Below are 20,489 nucleotides of genomic sequence, written 5' to 3' on the forward strand. Positions count from 1 at the left end.
CAAAAAAGAGGGTGATTTAAACAAATATACATACCTATGACACATATCAGGGAGTCATTACTAGAATGTAGAGATTGCCCTATGTGAAAGATTCTAATATGAGCAGATCTTGGAGGGGACATGTGAACAGTTCTTTCAGTCAAACTCTACCTAAAATCCCTTTAGAGACCAGTCAATTTCCAATGACTTCTGAGCAGAGGAAGTGTACTACTCTTTGTTTGCTTCTTCTTTGAACCATTACCTACACTTTCCAACTTTAAGAGGCTTTTTCATTATAAACACAATGAGCCAAATCCTGGGCCTTTCTGAATAATCACAAAAGCTTATGTGATTATCTTTTTAAAAAAATTAACAAAAATTAGATCAGAGGGAAAGCCACAAAGCTTTAGGGTTCTTTGCACTATGAACTACCATTTAAATTGTTTAATGCAGGGACAGTTAGATGGTTCAATGGATAGAGCACCAGCCCTGAAGTTGGGGACCTGAGTTCTAGTCTGACCTCAGACACTTAACACTTCCCGGGTCTGTGACCCATGGGCAAATCACTTAACCTCAACTGCCTCAGAAAAAGAAAAAAAAAAGTTTAATGCAGAAAATCCTTTCAAAATAGGGAAAAGATTAAAACAATCTTTAACCTATTTAGTAGAGTTTGGGGAGATGATTTGAAGAGAGAAGATTATTTATATATGTCATATTTTCCCTAGCAGACTTGAGACAGTTTCACTCATATAAGTTTTTTTCTCCCAAGTTCACATAAGAATATTAAATGAATATATAATAAGTCCATTTAATTCACCTTTACAAAGCACTTTATTCACAATAATTCTGTGAGGCTAGAACAATTATCTCAATTTTATAGATGAGAAAGGGAAAGGTAAGGAACATCAAACAGTTATGAAGGATGTAAACCCAAATTTCCTGAATCTGACTCTTAAGAAATACACAATTTCCCAAAGTTTTACATCATGCTTAACTACAATGCACACCTATCATCAAGCCCTGTACTTATGTTAGAATAGGGTTGGGGTTTTTGTTTTGTGTGGGGAGCTTTTTTTGGAGGGAAAGTGGGAGATTGGAGGGGAAAAAAAAAAAAAAAAAGATAATTTTGTGTTTCAATCCTGTATTAGAAAGGCAAATCGGCCAATGAGTTTTGCCCCAAATTACAGAGTTCTGCTAAAGTCCCCCAAAAGCAGCAAAATGGCTTTAAAAAAAAAAAAAAGGATGTAGAAAAGCAAGGTGTTCTTCTGGTTGTTAATATCTAACTCTTTAACCTAAGAAAGTTTGCTAATCACAGAGATATTCAGACTTTTGTGCTATAAGATATCTTGTAAAAGTACATGTAATGTAGCTCTATAAACATTCTGTTACCTCTAAAGCACTTAAGAATGAAACAAATTGGAAGTAGCTAGCTGGCTCAGTGGATGTAGCACCAGCCCTGAAGTCAGAAGACCAGAATTCAAATTTGACCTCAGACACTTAATACTTCCTGGGCAAGTCACAACCCCAATTGCCTCAGGGGAAAAAAAAAGAAAATGAAACAGATTTATTCAGAAACTAAGAACAGGCCAAAAAGGAAGGAAGTACCCCTAATAGAAACCTAAATGAAATAATATAACTCATTCCACATACTTCACAAAACAACCCCCAAGCTCTCAGAAATGTGCAACAATTTAGACCTGGCCTAAGAGATAACTTCATCCATTGTAAAGAAGTGGTTCATACACCAAAGGCCAATTTGTGGAAGCCAAATGAATTTAATTTCTCTGAAAATAGGCATATCCCTGTCTAATGCTGCTAATTAGTTCTGCAAAAACAAAACGTTAGGTGAAATGTTGCAGGGTGTAGTTGGTACTCTAATTAGGCCATCTGTTTTGTACATCAGGCAACCAGCCAAATGATATTACAATGAGGTTTTGTGACATTACAGCATTTGAAACAGGGGTATACCTGTACCTTCTACTACAGCAAAGCCATTATACTCAAACAAATCTTTAAGAGTCTACAACTGCATTTCCAAAAGCATCTCTGCAAGAAGGTAGAGACAGTATAAACCTGAATCATTCATTTTAAAGCATGTATTATTTTCAGATAAAACCAGAAAATTAGAATATTGAGAATGGCAGAAGGAACACTGATGCCATCCTGGTTTATTCATTTCAAGAAAAATAGGATGGGGGGGATTTTGAGGTGAGAAAAAAAAAAAAAAAAAAAAAAAAAAAAAAAAAAAAAAAGGGAAAATGTTTAAGCTAAGAGCTACTACCAATTAAAAATGTGTCTGACTGTCCAAGATTACAACAAACTTAACCATGTATCTGTGGGCAAAGAAAGATTTAATACCTTAATCCAATCAAAGCAACAAAACTAAGGGATGACGTCTTCTATAACAAGTCAATACCTACTGTCATGATAAATGACTCACCACTCCAAATTTCTTGAAGTATTCCCTGAGCTCCGTCTCGCCGCAATTGTGAGGGATCCCTCCAACAAAAATTTTGTTTGATTTATTGTTATCGCTCCTAGGACCTTTCTGCTGTATCAAGGAGGAGAAATTGGTTAGTTCATATTGGAAAAGTCTTCATAATCCTCTTACCTCAGCTATGTTATTATATAAAATATTTTTATTTGTACTACATCAGCCCTAAGTATAGGTCTAGAATTCTAAATGACCAAATTTCTTTTCCTGCCAAATCATCTTCTAGTCTCTACTTGAAGACCCCTAATAACAGAGTTTAACAATTCTCCTATGAATTGTTAAGCCCCATTGTCAGATATTTTGTTCATCTCAATTTTTTTCTTAATATGGAAGGGAATATAAAAAGCATGAGTAAACTATACCAACTTATAATTATGCAATAGGGTACAATAAAGTATCCAATACAGCAAGCAACATTGCCACACTTTAAAGACAAAGCTAATCTACTGACAGCTCACCTGAGTAAAAGATCTAGTTACTTCAAATACAAATGTTTTTTGTAAAGCTATACCCTAAAGTACTTCATAAAAAAGAGATGTGAAAGTGGGACTATGGATTGGCAAAGTTACCAAAGCAAATTATCAGAGGGATTTAAATTCTAATTCACCCTGATAGTCTATGATTTAACTGCTTATTGCTAATTTAAAAAAACAAAACCAGTTATCCAAGAATATCATCCTTATTTTTGTTTTCCTTTAAATATATAAATCTTCTGTCTAGCTCAGGTTAAATCAAAGATAATGCCTCAAAAAGAAAACAACAAAAACCAGGTCTGAAATGTAAAATTATTACTAACATCCTTGTTTAATGGCTATTCTTTAAAGAAAATCAAAATTTAATCACTTCAGAAAAATAACTGTTTATCTCTGTGTTTATTATATAATCTAGAGGAAGATCCATCTAATTTCCCCTGCTTTTACCAAAAGAAGCAACCTAAGCTTCTGGTTTTGTTTTCCATGAATGGTTTTGCTTTCATTCTTCTATAGCAGAGGTCCAAGGAAATAGGTATCTAGTATATTATGCTTTTACAAAAAGAGCTCTGTTTTACTTATACTGTTTTCAACAGTGATAGCTTGCAACAAAAGAAGAATTCAATAACCATTGCTTATGAGCTATAACAAACGAATGTGCATAAATCAATAGCACAAAGAGAAAGAAAAACCAAAAAGTTAAATCCTCAAAGACTAAACTGGAAGAATTCACTATCAATGTTTAATTGGGGTCATGAAACTAAAGAGCTGAAAGGGACCTCCCCAAAATACCTAGTCCAACTTCTCACTTCATAGATGAGGACAATGACTACAAACTAGTTAGTGATTTGCCCTAGGAAAGAAATGGCAGAATAGAAATTTGAACCATAACTTATTACTTTAAGTCCAGTGTTCTTTCCATCATATCAGACTGACTCAAATGTTGATGTTCAAATTCATGACCCTAACGCCAGTGACTGTTCCATTAATGGGCTTGCCTTTTAAATTATGGCAAAATCCTCATGAACAGATCCCAAAAAAACCTCTCTACCACCCAAGGACCAGCTTGGCTAAGAATAGAAAGGCTCATCACCTAAATAATGGCCATAACAATTTATTAATATATGATATAAAGTCTTGTACTATGCTTTGGGGAAAGGATTGCTCAGATTAGAAAAATTATAGCTCTCTGAAGTAGCAAGCAAAGAATCCCTCACTGCTTATAGCATGTTTTCACAATGATTTCACTGCAGTGTGAACAAAGTCCCAAGAAGCCCCTTTCCTGCTTTAGCTGTATACAAAACTTGTCTCTCCCATTAATGTGTAAGATCATCACAAGCAATAGTGTTTCATTCTTTGTATTTGTTTCTTCCTTAAACTCTAGCACAGAATTTGGCAAAGAACAAGCATTTAATAACTGTCTGATCAACTAGTTGAGCATCCCTAATAAGCTCAGTCTTTCTGCTTAAAGAGTTCTAGTATCTCACCCAGAGACAGCTAACAGATACAAATCAAATGTCTTGTCGAATTATTTACAGTAAAACCAAGACTTGCTACTATATCTTCTCATTCCTAGCCCAATTCTCTTTCCATTAAGATCAAAAAGTCTGCTACTAAAATCCAAATACATTTCAAAAACATCAAGACTACAAATGAAAGGTTCTATAGCAAGAAAAATCAACCATTGAATAGGCTTACTAGACACTTTATAGACTTAGTAGATACAGCTGATGTCTGTCAAAAAATGGTATAAAAAAATACTGCCATCTTTAATTTATAAAACATATCCTGAAAAACTCAAAATATTCATTCTATGAATGTCTCAATGTCTCTAAACAGTTTCTTGGCTAATATAACTGAGTCACTAAATACTTAAAACAATTTTCCAAGAAAATAAAGGCTCAGATGAATATTCAAGACACGTTTTATTATACTTTGATGTCTTCTATCCTAGAATTTGACAACCAAAAATTTAACCCCCCCCCAAAAAAGGCATCAAACTGGATAAGTGTTTAAAAGATGACAGAACAATTCTCCCCCCCCAAAAAAAAATAAATAAAATAATGGCTTTGGATAAACTTTCAATTATTCAATTATTCTTTACTCTGCCATTATCATTTATCAGAAACAAATCTTTTAATGTAAACTTGAAATTACTTCTTCCAAATTCACTTTTCTAGATTTACCAATATATCTAGACTTTCCTTTTACCCCTGGGCCCCACTTTCATTTCCCTTACCCATCCTTCCTTTGGTCGTGTTCTTTCTGGCTGCATTCCCCGAGGTGTGCATGGCTTTGGGTCAATCTGTAGGAAGTTTCAAACCAGCTAGTTGTGAATATGCAGACTACTTTCTCTATAAAACAAGATGTTAGCAACAGCAGCCAGTGGCAAATTACCACAACCTCATTGGGTCAGTTTACCATATATCATTATTACAATAGACATGAGAACTAAACTTCATTTTTTAAAACTTAATCCAAATTCTTAAAAGAAAAGAACTTTAGTATACAAAATACAATTTCCCCTCACAAAATTAATACTAAAAAAAGAGGGAAAAAAAAAGAAACTTACATTGCGGCCATCTAATGTATGTGGTCTGCTGGCCAGCACTGTTCCCACACAATTGGGATCTTTAAATTTGACAAACCCAAAGCCTCGAGACTGGTTGGTTGTTTTATCTTTCATGATAACACAGTCTACAACTTCTCCATATTGGGAAAAGTAGCTGCGCAGCGTTTCTAGTCAGAAATTAAAAACAAAAATACAAAAACATATAACCAGTGTTAAGCATTTATTCTCAGTGATTACCAGAAATAATAGAGCTTTATAATTTAGCAACCTGATCTCTTCCATAACACCAGTAATTGCATAGTAACTGAAAACTCTTTATCTTGACTATCCCTGCTGTTTGGATTTGACAATTTTTGGTTCGGGGGAAAAAGGAATGATAAAGGGAGTAAATACGTTTTAGTTATTTTTTGTGCTATAGAAAGATTATAAGCAACTTATCAATCACAATGAGAGAAAAACATCATTGATTTGGGACATTCAGGAAATGAACATGAAAGGAAATATTTAACAGTATAACCTGTCCAAATATTGACCAGTGCCTAGAGCACTTGCTTTGAATCTCATATAGCCAAGAATTGTTCTCCCTTTAAAAACCTACTGTAGCCTTTTAAAATACCAACTAGGAGAATGAAACCTACATAACTCCTCCTTATCTTTGATATGAAATTCAAATATGACAGTCAGTACATTATTATCAGTCCTGTACCCTTCAACCACAAGTACACTTTTGAGAATCTCATTTTTTGCACCACTAAAGACATAGTTTTTTCTTCCCCCCCCCCAAATAGATTCTGAAAAACAGAAGTAACAAACTTAGAAGCAAAAACAAATAAATAAAATTGACCTACCTTGCGTTGTGCTCCAGTCAAGGCCACCCACGAAGAGCTTTCTGTAATTCACAGAACAGAGTAATATTGTTAAAATCAACAATCTTTATTTATAAGAAGCCAAACTTAGTTAAAAAGCACTCAAGTTGACAATGCTCCAACAAGATATGTATAAGTTCATGATAATGGAGACATAAGTGGAGAAGCTTCTATTGTACAGCTATTATAACCCATTAAATAAACCTTTGTTTGGGCTTATTCCTGTTTTATCTTAATAGTACCTTCAAGAGATTAATATATTCAAAGTCATTAAAACTTGAAACTTTAGATTCCATTTCTATTACTACACCATGTCTATGAACAATTTCCCTTATGTGAAAAGAGACTTCAATAAACATTTATTAATAAGCATCTGTTATGGATAGAGCACTGGCCTGGGCATTAAACAAGATATAAAATTTGGAAAACATGGTAATTGCTTCTTTCTCAAAACAAAGTTGTATAAGGCAATTATGGTACAAGTTCTAGAGGTAATGTGTAAAAATGGGTGAAATATGCTGTATTAGGAAATCAGAAACTAGGTTAAAAATATTAGCTATACCACCAATGAGACCCCTAGGCAACACTTTGTATAAGCTTGGTTTCTAGATCTGTAGAATAAAGGGGATTGGGACTGATTAGCTGCTCTCTAAGGGCCCTTGCCTATTTAAATCTAAGCTCCTTCCCAAAAAAGCTTCAAAAGGGCTATTCAAGTCAAAGTAAATCTCCCCTTGTATTAATATTTAATTCTTATAGCTCATATTTACATGACAATATTTATTATGCTTTCCTCAGAACTGTGTGGAGTTTAAATGTATGAAGATTATTATATTTTTTGCAAATGAGCAAACAGGTTAAGAAGTTAAATGTTCTGGATCTAAATTCAAATCCTGTCTGATGCTTATAACACATATGAGCCAAGCAAATTACGATCTTTTTATATCTGTAAAATGAGGTTTCCAAATCTAAATCTAGCATCCTATGATCCTGTTAGTCCTTGGAACCTCCAGGTTTTCTTGATTACGAGTTCTGTACTCTTCTATTACATTGATGACCCAGTATAATTGTTCTAGAAAACCTGGTTCTTTCACTTACTGTATTGGTTTAAATAATGCATCCCCAAAGTAAAAGCCAGACCATTGAAATATAATCTCTTTAAGATTAAATTAACATATTATATATTAATGTCCCTATCTAAATCAGAGCTTCCTTAAATAAATTACTTTTCACAACACCTACAGCATCAAGGTACTTATTACTATCTTTACTGACATACTCTTTTCCTTAGAAATAAGGACAACCTAGAATTTACATGATGATAATCCACTTCTAGATGGGTACATTAAAGACACAAGGAAATTTTAAAGCATCAGTGCTCCATCAGCAATGATGGAAACTATCAAAAAAATTAATAAACAAGTATTTGCCTAATGTGGAAGTTCACTAGCATCTTGCCTGATTAAAGATCTTGCAAGATTACTGTCAACCCCATTAACTCTACTCAATCTTATTACTGTATAGGGCCTAATAAACAGGCAGGCTGCAATTAAGAGAAATCCCTTTACAAAAATGAGTGGAATAGCACAATTTTCAGGTGCTCTTTTCTACTGCAGTTTACATTTTCTCACTCTCTAAGGAGAAGTATTTAAAACTGGCATATGAGACAATTCTACTGCCATTACTACTAAGGCCTACTATGTTTTATCTATATATTCAATGAGAGAGAAAAAAAGGGACAAGGATGTCTTAGTTATTTCACTGACACGGCCTCCTTCCATATTCCAATTTTGAAACCAAAGGTTTCTGAGGAAGGTATATGGGACAAAAAGTCATAATGGTGCTCCAATTCAGACCTCATTAACTTAAAAATCACCAAGCTCCTGTCCATACCATTTCTAAATTAGGCCAAAGAGAATGCTGAGCTAACACTTACTTTCTCCCCATTTACCGATTAACCAAATGATGGCATCTATTTTCAGGAAGGGCATCCATTTGTCTTCCAGCTCCCCACAGTAGACTGCCGTGACACCATTTAAGCAATAGCCATTTATACTATAATCATGGGATCCTCTTTGTAGAACTTTAAAATCTAGTCTACTTTATTCAGGGTGGGAAAAGGTTTGCATGGTTTAAAAAAAAAAAAAAAAAAAAAAAAGCTAGCATTTACACTTAAAGAGATGTTTCCCAGAAGTAAAATATTTAAAGCATATTTAACATTTCAATTTATTTTCAAAAACACGAACTTTTACCAAGTATTACACCCAACAATAACAGTAACTTAATAAGCAAGTACTTCCCACAAGCAATGTAATCCTTTACATACCAGAAGAACCAGTTTGGCCAGTTAATGTGCCAACTATTATCATTATTTAAATTTTATAAACATAGGAGCCAATGCAATGTCAGAATTTAACTTCTTTTGGATTTTCAGAGTAGGTCCTATCATAGCCTGTAATATACCATCAAAATTTCTTAGAATTTGTTCTAATACTTTCAGTTCTTGTAAATAAATTTAGAAAAACCAATCTAAATAGCATTTGACCTACTAAAAAGTCTTAGATAATGTGGTATTTTACAATTTGCAAAGCAGTCTTCTCCCTACTATTCCCAGAAGAATCAACATTAGCCCCCATTATATCACTCTGCTCAGAAAGGGATGATATGAAGCCTCAATAACAAGTCTTCTGCCTTCCAGTTCGATGTTCCCCTATCCCATTTCTCTTTTGTCTTTGCTGCACTACAAAACAATACTTTGAGGAAATATTTCTAAACTTGCAGGGAAGCTCCCAGTATAAAAGAGGGTCTAGAAAGGGCTCTTAGAGAATCAGGTAACCATTTCATATTACAGATGAGAAGACCAAGAAATGACTCACCACACAAATAAATGCCAAGGCTGAGACTCAAATCCAGATCTCTGACTCCAAACCCAATACTGACTTCCATTACCCTAGGCTACCATGGCATTTTTTTATAAAATGTCTCTGCCAAGAGCCACAAAACCACAACTGAAAGGGAGAAATTTGGATTACGTGCCATAATCAAAATGTTCAATACTTAAAGAGTCTACTAAATTTTATCAATTTACTGAGCAAACAGTAACTGCCTTTGGTTAAGACTGTCACTAGTGACATGTTTAGTAAGCTTAAAAACAACAGCTTCACATGATACTGGTATGATAAAGCTTTCATGTGGTGTCTAAAAATTAGATTAGAAGATTACCAAAGGGTACAAAAGCACTTCATCCTTAAAATGTCTAAAACGTGGTCTAAAGTGGTGAAAATCATTATCAACTGATTTCAGAAAGGCCTAGAGAGACTTATATAAACTGATATTGAGTGAAATGAGCAGGACCAGGAGATCATTATATACTTCAACAACAATACTATATAATGACCAATTCTGATGGGCGTTGTCCACTTCACCAATGAGATGAAACAAATAAGCTCCAATAGAGCAGTAATGAACTGAACCAGGTACACCCAGTGAAAGAACTCTGGGAGATGACTATGAACCACTACATAGAATTCCCAATCCCTCTATTTTGTCTGCCTGCATTTTTGATTCCCTTCACAGGCTAATTGTACACTATTTCAAAGTCCGATTCTTTTTGTGCAGCAAAATAATTGTATGGACATGTATACACATATTGTATTTAACATAGACCAATACATGTTAAATATGTTAAAGTATATCTGCCATCTGGGGGAGGAGTGGGGGGGGGAGGAGAAAAATTGGAACAAAAGATTTTGCAATTGTCAATGCTTAAAAATTACCCATGTATATATCTTGTAAATAAAAAGCTATTGGGGGCAGCTAGGTGGCGCAGTGGATAGAGCATCAGACTTGAATTCAGGAGGACCCGAGTTCAAATCTGGTCTCAGATTCTTTTAACACTTCCTAGCTGTGTGACCCTGGGCAAGTCACTTAATCCCAGCCTCAGAAAAAATAAAAATAAAAAAGAAAATAAAAATCTATTTTTTAAAAAAAGAAAATCATTTATCACCTGAAGAGGGCTTTTTTGAAGCCTAAAGCTAAGTCAGTGATCTCAACACAATAGAATCACAAAAGTGATCAAGGACTTTGTATCACATCAATACGCAGACCTATTAGTTGAAATTTACGTATTTCCTGGTATAGGAAATTGGACTAATATTGTTAAAGATTTGCATTGGCAGGGCATAGTTTCAAATCAAGGATTCACAGGATAAGGAACATCAAAAAGGACATCTCTCATGAAGGCACACTCAGCAAATGACCAGACTGCTGAATTGAGGAGCAGCTGGCTATCTATGTTTCTGATCTGACATAACCATTACAATGCTGTAGTGATGAGTGGCTATCTTCCTCTTCCTAGTGCAGTGTATTTGGTATAGCATAAGCTTTTCTCAAATGCTGAATGGAATTGAATATTAACTACTAATAGACAAAGGATAGGCAGAGGGGTCTTATTTGGACCTCACCAGTCAGAAAGGCCAGTCTCAAATCCTGACTTCACCTATGAGACAGCTCCAAAAGACACGGTAAGTCATTTCAGTTTTGAGGTAAGCCCTTCTTCTGAAAAATGAGGACAATAATTCTTAATTCAGGCACGCTGGGGTTTGGGTGCAAATGAAAGAATGCATAAACTTTTGTTAAGCCCAAGAGAGCCTTGAAAAAGTAGAGTTGGCAGTCATGTAAGCACAACAATACCAAATCCAGACAACTATATCATAGCCAAAATTGCTGCCTAGCAGCTGTATGATACAGAAGGTCTGGAGTTCAAATTCACCCTCAAACATTTACTAGCTATGTGACCCTTAGCTTAGTTACTTAACATTTGTTTGCTTCCATTTCCTATAAAACAGGAATATTAATAGTATCTATCATGAAGGATCAAATGAGATATTTGTAAAGTAATTAGCACAATGTCTGACACAGTAGAAACTATATAAATATTATTCCCTTTCCCTAGATTTTTGCCCGATTCCAACCCAGTAAATGTATTGGGCTAATTTAATGATTCCTCAATACTAGGACATCTAACTGGAATACTATAAAAATGACAGGATTAAAGTATTTGAAAATAGGAATATTGTGAAATGTTAAATATTGGAAAGGCCCTAGAAGCCTGGAAATTAGCATAATGTACTGTTGGTATAATTGCTAACTGGTTCAACCACTGTGAGGAAAAATGAAAAAAATCACTAACAACCCAGCAAATACCATACCAGACATATACAGTCCTCAAGAAAGCCAAAGACAAAAGAAAAGATACCTTGTAGACGGTGGTACACTGAGCTTGGAATCTGGGAAGACAAGAGTACAAAATTCTGTCCCATTCACTTATCTGTGTGACTCTAGCTAAATCACTTACTTCTGTTTCAACTGTGAAATAAGGATAATAAAAGCACTTTATTAACCTTGAAAGGTTGTCAAGATTAAATAAGATAGGGCAGCTAGGTGGCGCAGTGGATAGAGCACCACTCTTGAATTCAGAAGGACCCCAGTTCAAATCTGCTCTCAGACACTTAACACTTCCTAGCTGTGTGACCCTGGGCAAGTCACTTAATCCCAGCCTCAGGGAAAAAAAAGATTAAATAAGGTAACTCATGTGATAAAAATGCTTATTAGCACAATGACTAACACCAATGGCTCCATAGAAATGCTTATTCCTTTTTTCCTTTTCCCCTAGAGGAAGAAAGAATACATAGATGGGTGTCTATCAAATGGAAATGGCTGAATGAATTCATGATACTCGAACACAATATTTATTATACTTTTTAAAACTACAAATATGCACAATTTATAGAAACAGGAAGACTAAGCTTCTACCCAACAGAAAAGAAAGCAGAAGCATTTGAACAATGCACACAACAAAAAATAAAGGAAAACAATGACTTGTGTTTGCACACAAGTGAATTATATGAAATTGTGAACAATCAACTTTGGAGAGCAGATAAATAAGCCTATTTACCCCCCCTTTATCAAAGGTGGCCAACTGCTAATATACAATGAGACAAATCTGACCATGAGAAATTTATGCTTTGATTCAGATAATCAAAATACATCATATTCCCAATTTATAAAAGCCAAAGTTGATGGGATATAATTTTTTAAAAACTTTTAATAGTTTAAATTTTTCCAAATACATGTAAAAACAGTTTTCAACATTTTCCTCCTTCCCTCCCTTGCTGAATACAGCAAGTAATATGATATAGATTAATATGAGCAATTCTTTTAAACATTTCCATATTTGTCAAGATGTACAAGAAAAATCAGGCCAAAAAGGGGGGGGGAACATGAGAAAAAATAAACAAATGGTAAAAATATTATGCTTCCATCAATCTCCATATTTCTCTCTGAATAAAAAGAGCCAAGTCCATCACAGTTGATCATCACATAATCTTGTTACTATATATAATGTTCTCTTGGTTCTGCTTGCTTCAGTCAGCATCAGTTCATCTAAGTTTTTCCTGGCTTTTTAAAAATCAGCCTGTTCAAGATTTCTTATAGAATAATATTCCATAACATTCATATACCAGAACTTATTCAGTCATTCCCCAACTGATGGGCATCCACTTAGTGGAATTTCCAGTTCCTTGCCACTACGAAAAGAGCTGCTACAAACATTTTTGCACGTGTGAGTCCTTTTCCCACTCTTTTATGATCTCTTTGCGATACAGACCCAGCAGAGATACTGTTGAGTTAAAGGGTATAGTTTTATAGCCCTTTGGCCATAGTTCCAAATTGCTCTCCAGAATAATTGCATCAGTTCATAACTCTACCAATAATGTATTTAGTGTCCCAAGTTTTCTCACATCCCCTCCAATATTTGTCATTATCTTTTCCTGTCATCTTAGTTAATCTGAGAAATGTAAAGTGGTACCTCAGGGTTGTCTTAATTTGTATTTCTCTAATCAATAGTGATTTAGAGCGTTTTTCATATGAATAGAAATTTCTTCATTTGAAGACCATTTATCAACTGGAGAATCCTTGTATTTCTTATGAGTGATTTCTCTATATTTTAGAAATGAGGTCTTTCAGAAACACTGCCTATAAAATTTTTTTCTCAGCTTTCTGCTTGAGGGATCCAATGTTAAAGCTGGAAGCCATTTTACACATGAGGCCTAAAGGTACCTAGAAGGAAAAGTAGCCTTCCTAAATTCATCCTGAGATAGGATTAGAACTATCCAAGTGCAATTCTTGTTTTTCTGTACAAAAATGAGATGATCTAGTCTAACCTAAAGCAAGAATCCACTGACAAGCAACTAGCTTCTACCTGAACTCCGTTGATTAAACCCACAAATAAAAAGAAAAAAATTCAAATTCCACTTTTTCTCAGCATAAATTCATAACTTTGCAGGATGAATAAATAACTACACAGGTAAAAAAAGGCTGCCATTATTCAAATATACATTGTGAGGCATGGTCAGTCAATAAGTTTAAAAAAATTTTTACACCTACTTTGTCAGATTATCAAAATCAGAGTATTCAATTACAAAACTACGTCTTTATTTTTATTTTTTAAAACAAACATCAAATTTATCATAGACCAAGAACAAATCCTAAAAGCCAGACAGAACAAAAACATTACCCCAAAATTTCAAAATGAACCAGGACCACAGCAAAGTATTCTAATTTTATTACTAGTTTCTGGTACAATGCCTGGCACATGGTAAGTGCTTAATAAATACTTGTTGATTTTTCCCATCAAAAATATCAAAACATGAGACCAGACCCAAAATGGGGTTATTACTTTTCCAGTTAAGAAAACTTTAGAACTTTTTTTCTTTATTTTTTTCATTTTATAAACTAGCCTCAAGATTTACAACTGCCTACTAGATGGTTGTTGTTTTGTTTCTAACATTTCAATAAGAGTTTTCCCTAATCTTGAAAAACCATCTGCAATCTAATTCTTGAATTTAATATTTTTCTAACATTCAGCTTAACAGAATCAGACTTTTATGAGCTAAAAAGTCTGTAAGAGATGAAAGAGCCACTACAACAAAGAATTTCAAAGTCAAATAAAAATTATGCAAACATTTCTGATTTTAAATATGGGGAAACTGAGACCCAAAAACAACTGGCAAGACTTTGGTCAAACAGAAAATCTCAGTTTCCTATGTCCTAATTCAGTATTCTTTCCATTCCAATTTCCAGATTTTCAAGTTAATTTCATTAATCAATTATGTCTTTTGTGCTAATTTATCTGTCCTCTTTTTTAATGTCGATCTTTCTATGACTTGTAGACTGATACAGTCCAGCTGTCTTTTAGAGAAACTAACAAAAATGCTGTTTTTATCTTGCCAATTAATCCTTCAACTTATTTCTGGATCTAAATCCTTCCAAATGAGCTCAAGAGCTACCAATCCAAGGTGAATGAATGGAACTGTTTGCCTGATAAAATCTTAAAGAATGCCTCTCTCTAGTCCTTTATGTCAGTAAGAATCAGTAAGGCACAACCTGGTCTCCAAAGCATGGTTCACCAGTCACTATGCCAAAGACAATAGCTGTAAAAGATCTTTGGGTTTAAAGTCGGAAGATCAGATCCAAATCCAGACTCTGAATTTGTTAAGCCATGTGACCTGAGCAAGCAAGCTAAGGAATATCACAGGGGCTCAATTTTCTCATCTGTTAAATGAGGGGGTAAGGGGATATCTGGTTTGATATTCACACTAATTTTGATATCTTAGGACTTAAGAAAGAGCAGGTCCTTTGAGCACATCTAATCTTAAACCCCTTTGTTTTGTAAAAAAGGAGACTGGGACCCTTCAAGGTAAGTGACATGTTTAAGATAACATAATTATACTTAATGGCAGAGCCAAAACCAGGACTCAGATGTTCAGCTTTTTAATCCCATACACAAGGCTGCCATAATTGCATTTCTCTGCACTTATCAAGCTTCTGGCCAGCCCACCTTTCCTAGTTTGTTGCAAATTAAAGATGGGGCTAAAGAAAGGTAATTCCATCTGGGAATCTGTGTCTCAAACAAACACATTTAAACAAGGATTTCTCTTACAAAAAATAAAGGCATTTAATAAGCAGATTTAATACTAATTCTATCTTCCATTGAAAAAAGGAATCCAACAACTCAGCTGCTTAAATAACCAGACAGGGAGCACAATAAGATCTTACTCAGTAAAAGTGCACGAAATTCTGGAAAGATAATGAAATATAGGTTAACTTATTCCAAATTTTAAACAGTGGCAACCTAAAATTCCTTATACAAGAAAGTATAAATAAATAAGCTCAAGTCTCTGAACTATAATATACCCCATGAAACAGAATTTGACTAATGACTCCAATCAGTTTCAATTCTCTTAACTACTCTAAAATTAGTAAAGGCAGCTCACATTTTATAGCACTTTTAGATCTGAAAGATACTTTCCGGAACAACACACCTGTAGTGTCTCTATTTTGGAAGAAACTGAGGCTAATAAGTGATTTGTTCAGTATCACACTTCTAGCCATTTGCTAGTAAAGTGCTCTTTCCAACTAACCCAACCAACAGTATTCAGAATACTTACCTCAAAGGGTTATTATTAGGAAAAGACTTTGTACTCCTCGAAGTGCTATGTAAAATTATTTAAAACCAGGAACACAAATCATATTTTCAAACAAACTCAGAAGATGCAAAGTTGTCAAATTCAATTTGAAGAACTTAAATGTAGTGTTTTTAAAATTAGACTTATTAATTTTCACAGGTCTCCAAAGCCAGATTCAGGAAAAACTGGAGCACCACTAAGTTAGTTAGTAGAACTAACATTTTTTCAAGAGAATAAAGAATGGAATTATGTCAGAGAAAATGAAAAATTAATTTCAACTTTGTCTACTTCTAAATAAGGTAGACTTCATAAAAAGGTAAAGAGAAATCAAGAGTTATTAAAGTTATCAGAACAATTAAAACAAAGTTCTGAAACCTGATTATCTGTTTAAACACGAAAAGGTTAAAATGCATGACTTTGATCCCAACATTAAACATACTCCCACACTCAAAATTCACCAAGCTCTCACTTCACAGGAAATTTCAAGAGCAGAGCCATTAGCATATTTAAAAAGTGGCACAAAGATTTTTGAGAATACAATATAGTGCAAAGAACTCATAGGTCCCTTAAAACTATAGCCTAAATTAATTGTCACTGTCCTCGCCTCTGGCTTTCTGTGTCTGTTTCTATTTACTTCGTAGTCTCTGCCTTTCTCTTTCAATCTCTCTGATCTACTTTCTTAGAGGTCATTTCCTCATCCCTGAGTTCCCTATACTAATGAAACCATAGATTCAATCCCTGTCCCTTCCCTAAAATTGGCTAATACTTGTATTTCAGTGGAATAAGAATGGTCTTTTATCATCTACAGAATGAGACTGGACTAGATGATCCCTAATAATCAAAGAGGCAGCAACCAACATTACTCTGTGCTGGTCCTTAAGATTTAAAAGTGCTTTACATTGCAATATTTAATCTTTACCAAAATCTATGATCAAAAACCTAGCTATTTCCATTTAATGACAAAGAAACTAAGGCTCATAAAAGTGAAGGGAATCGTCATTGCAAGTGATAAACATTTCCACTATAGCACTTTCAAGTCTGTTCAGCATTCTTACCTTGATTCTCTCACCCAAATCTCACAACAATCCTATTGAGCATGTTCAACAGACAGGAATATTGTTTCCCATTTTACAAATGGGAAAACAACTTCAAAAAGATTAAATTAATTGGTCATGGTCACCCAGCTAATAAATGTAATATTATTCAAACTCAGATCTCTCCAGATTCCAAGTGGAGATTTTTTCCCCTACCCAACTACAAGTTGCTCCTCTAATGCAGCTAAGTTATCTTCTAGTTCAAAAATTTAATTATTCAGATTGTGAGCAAAGCTAGTTTTAGACTCAAAGGTGAATAAGTTCACAGTTAACCATGGGTAAATTTAACCTTGCTAACTTTGCTTTAGTAGGAACTTCTAGGAACATAGTAGGAACATACTTCAGATAGTGGTGTGAGAAAGAAATGAATTGATTTAATATATGTAGAGCACTCTGAAAACTTTAGATAATGATGTCAGGTATGAGAATAAAACAAAAGTCTTAAATTGATCTTGTAAAAAATCAGGCTAAAAGCCACAGCACATTAAGTAAATCTGCTGGAAAATATGACAGACAAGGACGATCATTTAACAGAATGAGATAGGAATTAGTTCATGTAATGTGTCCAGAGCATGGAGATCAAAAACTTATTGGAGAAATTTCTAGTTTACATTTGGATTGCTAGTTTACCCATCAAGATAGCTTTAGGGTTTTCAAGTGATTGTAAACTTCTTTGTAAAGAAACAATACTCATGCCATGCAGGTGGCCCTGGAGAACATCTCACTCACCTATATTAAACAACCCAGGAAGGTACATTTCTATATTGTACTTACCACACAGGGCTACTGAGAGCCCTAACAAATGTTTGTAAATTGCTTTGACAATTATTTCCTAATGCTAAGGCTAGTCTAATTCTCTATTTTCTGTCAAAAAAAACTTTAATATACAGTAATGGGAAAGAACAGTATATTAATTAAAATATACCATGTGACAACAAATTCCTTTTATTTATTTACTGTATTAAGCAAATAAAATTAGTGTTCTAAATTCTTTGGCCTTGGATTCAAAAAGCCTCTTCTGAAGTGAAGACAAGAAAGCTGGCCACTTCACTACACCAAATAACAAAATTTTTTTAGTGCTCTTTATGATGCAAATTAGTTATTTTAGAGACTGAATACTCTGAAATCTGTTTCATTGCAAACTAAAACTACCTTTACTTATTTGGAATTAAATTTTCTCCATCTACTGGGACAACTTATTTTAGGAGGAAAACAAATTTGTGTAGAGATTCTGTTAAATCTTTCTTGAACTTGATTATCAGCCCAAAGACAAGTTTCTTTTTTTTTTTCTTTTGGAGGGAATCTGGGCAACACAGCTCTAGATCTTTTACAACCGGCCCGGGGAGGGCAAAGACGGGACTACAACGATGTTTGCCATTTCTACAATTCATCCCCTTCTTCTCCACCCCCCCCCACTTATACAAGTGACGTTACTAACTTTCAAACATCAAACAAAATAGCTATTCGGGTGCTCGGAACAGCTAAAAGTATAGGTAGAAGGCACAAGAGATTCAAAGTCCCAAAGATCTCTGTGAAAGAGCCCCAGAGCCAGAGAAGCTTCTCCAGCCTTCCCCAAGCTAAGGGTTAGTTTCTCCGGCCTTACCACCACGTGGGCTGCCTGGCACTTCGTCTCCACTTCCTCCTAGCCTAAACCAAAGGATCTGGGGAGGTTTCAAGTAGGTGCCAAGCCCCACTTCCTCCAGGGTCTAAATCTACTTCTTAAACACTTTCCCTTAAAGTTGGGAATAAAAGGAAGAGCCCGGCTCCAATTCGGTGAGAACCAGCCCCAGGGAGGGACGCAATAAAGGCTCTGGTCGGAGGAAAAGAGAATTGCGTCTCCCAAACCTCACATTCAGGTCCCCCAATCCAAATAGATCAAAGGTCGCACCCCAAACTAGAGAGGAAAAGGGGGGGCAGCCTCAGGAAGGCTGGCAAATGGCGGCCAGGGTACCCCACAGGAATGTCTGATTCACAAGCCGACTCCGTCTTCCCCCCAATTCCCCAGCTTGCCTTCCTCTCAAACTTGGGGAAAACAACTTCCCAGATCCGATTTAACTTCGCCTTCTTCCCCACCTCCAAATACAACAAAGGGCCTGCCCCCCGCCTTCTAATGCTTTCGGGGGCTGGAGGTAGCTCCGAAGCTCCAGGCTCTGGGGTTAAAGAACCAGCTTCCTAACTTACTCCGCCCGGGATCCATCCCCCTCCTCACCCAGATTAATAGCCCGGCAGCGAGGGCAGGTGCGAGTTAGACAGCTTTTTTCCCCTTGCCCCCGGCGGCCCCGGATAAACCAACGGCCTACCGTACACCCCAAATTAAGAGGCGGCTCTGGGGCGGCGGGCAAATGGTGGCCTAGCCCTGGGTGCAGGCGCGCTTCCCCCACCCCTTTCCCTCCCGCCCCGGATAAACCAATGGGCTTGCCTCCTCCTCCAAGTTAATGGAGGCAGCGGCACGGAAGGTGGCAAATGGTGGCCAAGCCCGGCCCGGGTCAGGGAATGGGGGGCGGGGAGACGGACTGGAGCTCCTTCCCGGAGCAACCAGGGCTCCCCCCCAGCCCAGTCTAAGAAGCCGGGGCCTCACCGGGTCGCGTAAGGGAGGCCCCGGTAAATCCGCTCCCGGCCTCAGGTTTTTCAGCCTCCCGTCCTCGAAGACCAGGTTATTAAGGGCCCGAGAGCCGCCCCACGGGCCCGTGGCTGGCTCCCGGGGGGCTGCCCCCTCCTCCAGGGGGGGCTACTCCGGCCTCTCCTGCCTCGGGGTGGGGGGGGGCGGACTTCCCGGGCCCTCGCCGTGACCTTGAGGCGGGCTGCGGCAGCAGGGCCGCGCGGGGGGGCCCCGGGGTGGGGGTGGGGGGTCCACGGCCGCTGGGGTTTCCGGGGTCCCCACAGGGTCGGGCCCAGCCGGGCCGGGACAGGAGGAAGGAAGGGAAGGAAGGAGGCCTGCGCCGGGCCTCTTACCCGATCTCATCGGCCCCCGAGTTGTTCATGGCGGCGGCGCTGCTCCGTGTCCCCCCCCGGGCCTGGGCCTCGCTCCCTCCTCCGGAAGGTCACAAGCTCCCGTCGCCCTCTCCACAGCCCCAGCCCGGATCTGCGCAACGGCGGCGGCAGCGGCGGCGGCGACGGCGGCGGCGGCGGCAGCTCCTCCTGCCTCCTCCCCTCAGCGCCAACGGTCACCGCGCGCCCCCGCGCCGTGCCGCCCCCTTCGCCGGCGCTGCGCCCGTGCGCGCTCCCGCATGGAACGTCGGGGGCGGGGCCACGTCACGTCATGCGTCCTCGGCGCGTTCCCCTGTCCCTTCTTCCTCCTCTCCGCCTCTCGTTCCATTTCTTCTGCCTCCCCCTCATTCTCTTTCTCTTTCTCCTCCCTCATTATCACTCTCTCCCTTCTCTTTTTGTCTCTTCTACCTTTTCTATGTCCTCTCCTCCTTACTATTTGTTTTTCTCACTTAAGGTAGTCAGAGTGTTGCAGTGCGAAGAGGACGGACTGAAGAGGGTCTGA

The 20,489-nt window shown here is 37.1% G+C and overlaps 1 protein-coding gene across 10 annotated transcripts in view; it reads right to left on the reverse strand.

The window, feature by feature from the left end:
• DAZAP1 (DAZ associated protein 1) overlaps window positions 1-20,223 on the reverse strand; it is a 41,146-nt gene extending 20,923 nt beyond the window's left edge. For 4 of the 10 annotated variants that reach the window (XM_074304680.1, XM_074304672.1, XM_074304707.1 and 1 more), the window contains exons 1-5: window positions 19,952-20,222; window positions 6,364-6,404; window positions 5,516-5,682; window positions 5,183-5,248; window positions 2,420-2,530 (exon numbers count right to left, since the gene is read on the reverse strand). In XM_074304680.1, coding sequence (XP_074160781.1) covers window positions 2,420-2,530; window positions 5,183-5,248; window positions 5,516-5,682; window positions 6,364-6,404; window positions 19,952-19,980 — 414 coding nt within the window. In that variant the 5' untranslated portion in view covers window positions 19,981-20,222. Of the gene's footprint in view, window positions 1-2,419; window positions 2,531-5,182; window positions 5,249-5,515; window positions 5,683-6,363; window positions 6,405-19,208; window positions 19,328-19,951 lie in introns of those variants that run through there. The other 6 variants (XM_074304694.1, XM_074304719.1, XM_074304686.1 and 3 more) reach the window with 5 other exon arrangements.
• Between the last annotated feature and the right edge of the window lie 266 nt (window positions 20,224-20,489).

Source organism: Sminthopsis crassicaudata, chromosome 1 (assembly GCF_048593235.1).
Source record: "Sminthopsis crassicaudata isolate SCR6 chromosome 1, ASM4859323v1, whole genome shotgun sequence".
NCBI lineage: Eukaryota > Metazoa > Chordata > Mammalia > Dasyuromorphia > Dasyuridae > Sminthopsis > Sminthopsis crassicaudata.